At 46.4% G+C, this 5,770-nt stretch overlaps 1 protein-coding gene across 1 annotated transcript; it reads right to left on the reverse strand.

Annotated features, from left to right (window-relative positions):
- Positions 1–716: 716 nt before the first annotated feature.
- On the reverse strand, positions 717–2,708 carry LOC142453383 (serine/threonine-protein kinase 40). Its single transcript, XM_075554650.1, has one exon. It carries the CDS (start codon positions 2,531–2,533, stop codon positions 1,226–1,228), a length of 1,308 nt encoding a protein of 435 aa, XP_075410765.1. The 5' UTR covers positions 2,534–2,708; the 3' UTR covers positions 717–1,225.
- Positions 2,709–5,770: the final 3,062 nt, after the last annotated feature.

Consider the following 5,770-nt stretch of genomic DNA (forward strand, 5'->3'; position numbering starts at 1 on the left):
TGATGTGTTATTCTGCTGCCAGTCATGCCTTTGTGAGGGTTCCTTGTACTTTTCTATGAACCTTTAAATCTTCGTATGGCAGCAAAACCCTTGGACCCATTTTGACCTGGTGTTAATGGTCTGCCTCCTGGAAACTATGTGTTTGTCCTCTTTCGGACTTAATAAATATTCTCCTAAAATTATATTTGAAATATGGAGTCTCTTTTGTGCACAAGAAACAAACATGAACATCCTAGTATAAAAGTGATTTAAACCATTCATATTGTGTTTGAGGGGGAAAACAGGTGGGATCTGCTCACAGAGTGCGCTGTGGCTCCCCTACTAGGGGCTATAGATTCAGATCAGATCCTCACATGTTCCAGTGTTGTTTGCATGGAACTGACTCTTCAAGATAAACTTGGATGAAATGATATGTCTGTTTTTACTTTGAATCGCCATTGACTGGTTGCTTTCCAAAGGGCTATTTGTAATTCTTCCCTCATATCTACCAACCATAATTGCTCTAAATCGTTAATTGTTTTCCAACCTAATTTTTTAAAGTTTAATAAATCATTTTATTGGGGCTCATACAACTCTTAGCACAATCCATACATACATCAATTGAGTAAAGCACCCTTATACATTCGCTGCCCTCGTCATTCTCAAAATTCACCTTCCACTTGGGTTCCTGGAATCAACTCGTTTTCCTCCAACCTAATTTTTTTTTTTTTTTTCAGTACAAAAATAAATATATTTGAATTCGGTTTAAGATGAGGTGAAGGTTTTCCAAAGCTTGGACTGAGGGTTCTGGGGCCAGGGTGGGTGGGAGGGGCCTGGGTACAGTGAGGTGCGGGCGTCGTCATTTGGGGAGCCAGCAGCCGCTGCCGCTCAGCTTATTTGGACTGTGGGGAGCAGCTGCCCTGGGCCGGGTGGGCGGGGCGCTGGGTCAGGCCCTGGCCAGTGGGCTGCTGCCACCTCCCTCTCACTCAGTCCAGAGACAGCATGGTTAAGAGAGACAGAGGTAGATTAAAACGTCATGATCAAAAGCAGATTAGTTATCTAGGCTTCTCAGATTAAAAACCAAACAATCAAGCAATCATTCCGAAAGGTAGCCTCGTGGTACCTCTGCTGACCCCGTCCGTCTGTGACCTGGGCTGCCCTCTCCCTGTCGCAGCCAGGGCGACAGTTTAGCACTACAGGGCCCAGCCCCGATGGCCAGGGGCAGGGCAGAGGCAGCAGGTGGCCGCTATTTCCGCAGGTAGCGCTGTGCCAGGATGGCTGCGTCCAAAGGGTTTATGGGCTGTGCGTCGTGGCCCAGCCGCCGCACCGGGGGAACGCTGCCCAACTGTCGCTTGGGCAGCCAGCTGCGCGCCTCGTGGACCGAGCTCTTCTCCTCGGCCAGCAGCAGCTGCTGCCGCATGTAGTTCTCAAACTCGTACTGCGAGCACTCCTCTGTCACCTTCGCCTCCTGGGGGTTGTCAGCACTGCTCATTTGGTCGTCGATGTCCGGGACCACTTGCAAAGGCCCGCTCAGAGATGACAGGGACTGCCAGGACGCGATGATGGCGCTGAGGGCCTCCAGGACGTCAGAGGCGGCCAGGCGCTGCTGGGGGTCAAGCACCAGCAGCTTCCGGATGAGACACACGGTGTTCTCAGAAACTCGCCCGTCCTCGGGGATGGTGTACTCGGCGGCCTTGATCTTGCGGAAGAGCTCCTGTGGGACGCTGTCGTAGAAGGGGAACTGGCCATAGAGCATGGTGAAGAGCACCACGCCCAGGGCCCACATGTCGCTCGGCTTGCCCCGGTACGGCCGACCACTGAGCACGTCGGGGCTGATGTAGGCGGGGCTCCCCCTCTGGTCCTTCAGGAGATCCCCCTCGCTCACGAGATGCTTCCCGAGGCAGAAGTTGGTGATGGTTATCCGATGAGTCCTCTTATTGAGCACCATGTTCCCGAGCTTCAGGTCTCGGTGCACAATGTTTTTCTGGTGCAGGGCTTCCACCACCCGCACTACATCGTAGAAGATGACCACGGTCTCGCGCTCACTGAGCCTCTTCTCCTTGATGACGTAGTGCTGCAGGTTGATCAGGTCGGCGGTCTTGTCGCTGAAGTCATGTGCACAGAGGCAGTCGAGGACCAGGCAGATGCGCTTCTTCATCTTCCTCACCATCCGGCTGGACTCCGGGTCCTCCACAACTTCGCAGGTACGGTCCTGGAAGAGGCCGTGGTGGTGGACCACGCCGTCCTGTGTGTGGAGGAGGGACAGCAGAGAGTACTCGGTGTGAAGCAGCATCTTGCCTTGCCTCTCCTCTTGGCTCTCTAGTCCTTGGTCCCCCCGTTCCTCAAGGGTGAGGATCTTCAGCTGGTAGAAGTCATCCGTGCCATCCTTCCTTGCCAAACACTGCACAATGCTGGGCACCGGTGAGTTGCCCAGGCGGGGACCGAGGATGAAGGGCCCGGCTCGCTTCGCGTGATTTCCAGAGATGCCACTTCCCAGCGCCTTCACCTTGGCTGATGTCTCCCCAGCTCCTCTGTCCGATGCTCTCCGCTTCATTCTTGGCTCTTCCCCCGGTGCTCAGCGCTGCTCGCCCATAGTCCTCAGCGCGGAGCCGGGGCTGCTCGGCGCTCCGTGCCGCGGGGCCGGGGCCCGGCCGGGGGCGTGGGAGCCGCTCACCGCCGCCTCCCAGCGCAGCCGCCCGAGCCGCCGCCGCCGCCGCCGCATCCCTCCATGGCTGCGGCGCCGCCCCTCCAACCTAATTTTTAAGAAGTGATATTTCATTATAAATTTGCGATCCACCAAGCACTAGAAAATTAGGTGCCATTTTAATCTTGTTATTGATAATTTGAATTTAATAATGTGTAAATTTATTTTATTTAAATTTGACTACTGTTTTTCTATTTGATTATTTTATTAAATACTTTAAATATGAAACCATTACTAATCAAATAGCTAATAAATATTGACTCATATAATTTCTCTTTGACTTCGTTCATGAAAGCTTTTGCTAAATGTTATCTTTATCAGTAAAATAATTGTGGTGCTCCTTCATATTACAGCTTCTGAAATTTTTATCTTGATTTAAAAAGGCTACCCTTTTAATAGAAGTCATACAAGTTACCTAATACAATATACACCTGCCCCTGTGGGTTCTTGATTCTGTAACTCTTTATGAGAGTAGAACTTCTCATATTTTTTACTGAAGTTTGGAGCCAAACAAGTAGCCTACTGGCAGTGACAAAACTTTGAGACCCAATCCCTAGGCTATATGGTTTTCCCTTCTTTTTTTGCACTCATTAAGAAAATACTTCCTAATTATGACGTCTATTTTTGTTTATGTTGTAAATAAAAAGTTCAAAATTATATTTTGCTTCATGCACAAGTTCTGGGAAATTATTAAAATGTATATAACATCTAATAACCCATTAAAATCAATTGCCATTGAGTGATTAAAGCTTTACAGTGTTTCTGAGGCTGTGTACCTTTAGCAGAGCAGACAGCCATATCTTTCTCCCACAGAGCATCTGGTAGATTTCTTTACTGACCTTTCAGTTAGCAGTCTAATGTTTGTCTGACAACATAACCAGAGCTTCTTAAGATATGTGAATGTGTCATATATCACATACATATATATGATATATGTCATATACAAATATATTATATATTAGCTTTCATATGCTAAATAGGAAGAAAACATCAACTTCAATTTCTGCTTCATGGTGTGTATATTATACTGCTTATTGTTCTACTTTTGAGGTTTTTCATTTTCTCCTTGTTTTTGACTTCCATCAAAAAGTACTTCAAAACATCTTTATTTTCAGTAATCAAGTATATTTTCTTTGTATATTATAAATTATTGATATCTCCTTCTCCAATCTTGAAATCCAGTCATGAGAATTTTTGTTTTCTTCACAATTGGACCAATAGACAGCATTATGATAAATGGAGAAAAGTTTGAAGTTGTTAGGTGTGTCAGGTTGTGTTCTTTAGAAAGGCAAAGCAAGTGACATTTGTGGGTGTATGTATACGGAAAGAGTTTTGTATCAAGATAGGACACACATTTGTAGCAGTAGGTCCGTACAGTTAATTTCAAGTCTATTGGTCAGCTGTGCGTTGAAGGTCTCTCCTGCTTGAGTAGCTGTGGAGGCTGATACACAGGAGCTTTTCCACAGGAAAAGGTGAAACTTTCGGCTCTTGGAAATCTTTTCAGCCTCAGAAAGACAAAGTTACTACGCTGTCCTATAGGAGGACTGTCAGTTAAAATCCACAGTGAATTTTTTAGTTGCTGTTTATTGGCTTTGCAAAAGAAAACAAACAAATTCGCATCAGAAAAACATACAACCCTAATATTCCTTAGAAACAAAGAAAACAACTTAGGGCATGTAGTTAGGAGAGACCAACTACTAGGAAACAAACACACACACACAACATTACTATGAAAACACTACCTGATCCAAGCAATGGTATTTCCAATCACATCATATGCAGGTGAGAGTGGAACATTGAATAAGGAACATTGACCAAGAATGGACGCATTTGAATTGTGGTGCTGGAGAAGAACATGGAGGTACATGGACTGCTAACAGAACAATCTCCTGGCAAGAAGTCCTGCCAAGGATGGCAAGCCTTCGCCTTATATACTTCCGACCAATTGTCAGAAGACTCCCGTCCCTGGAGAAGGACATCACGCTTGGTAAAACAGAGGGGCAGCAGAGCAAGGATGGCCCTCAACGAGGTGGACTTAGGCGGAGGCTGCAGCGATGGATCCGGCAGAGGCACCAACTGTGAGACTGGTGCCGGACTGGACAGCAGTACACTGGCTCCATCTTTGGACTCTTGTCTTCATGCTAATCTTGGAAATGGCTTGAGTCCCGAAGATGTCAATCAGCTACCACAAACTAAACACTTCAGGGGTTCCAAGCTTTGCCAACACCAACTCCATGCTGAGCATCAACTTCGACAGGAAAGAGAACATTCAAATAGACCCCTCTCCGATCTCTGCGACATCATTAGTAGTGTACGTATTATTGGGAAACTGTAAAAGTCAGCAGATTAGGAGTGAACACTCCTTGAGTGTGTGGCTGCTCGCCTTGAAACGAGAGATCGGATGATCCGCTTCAGACAAAATCGCAAGTGCAGTCTTCTACAACATACACGTGATGGCCATGAGTCAAATGGACTGGACAACAATTAGAATGCTGGCATATTCCGAGCGGACCGTGGACGCGCTGGGTTGCGTTGTGTATTGGACAAGAGAAGGGATCTCTACACAGAGAGAGAGAGAGTTCCACATTCGGCTACCAGTGTTACAGAACTATAATAAAGGTTGAGAGGCGACAAAGTGTCGCATAAACACCCATCTTTAATGCTTTTTATCTTAAAATATCCTGTGAGGGAGACGCGACTTGCTGGCTGAGGGAGGGTGGGGTGCCTGAGAGTTTACGTGATTCTCACACATGTATTCCTACATGAAACTCACGTTCAGCCATCTCCCTTCACCTCCCCTGCTAGGCTCTTCACATATGTGGAGGGATTCTGAACAGTGAATTAACAGTAACTCTAGATTATCCCTCTGAGTCCCCTGTGGTTTAAAACTCCTCTTTTCTTATTTTATAAGTATTTCTTTTCTATCATCATATCTTATATCTTTAACTTCCAAACACCTCTTTGCTTTGACAGAAAGTGGAGTTGGTGCTCCTCATTGTCAATTTACTCTCATTTTTAGAGTGATTTTTTAAAGTCAAGAGCCTGAAAGTTATTTGAGATACACAACTCACCTTCCCATTTTTATTA

The sequence above is a fragment of the Tenrec ecaudatus genome, chromosome 7, assembly GCF_050624435.1.
Source record: "Tenrec ecaudatus isolate mTenEca1 chromosome 7, mTenEca1.hap1, whole genome shotgun sequence".
Taxonomy (NCBI): Eukaryota; Metazoa; Chordata; class Mammalia; order Afrosoricida; family Tenrecidae; genus Tenrec; species Tenrec ecaudatus.

Coding starts and splice junctions, on each gene's coding strand:
- LOC142453383 (XM_075554650.1), bottom strand. CDS start 2,533: ATGAAGCGGAGAGCATCGGACAGAGGAGCTGGGGAGACATCAGCCAAG.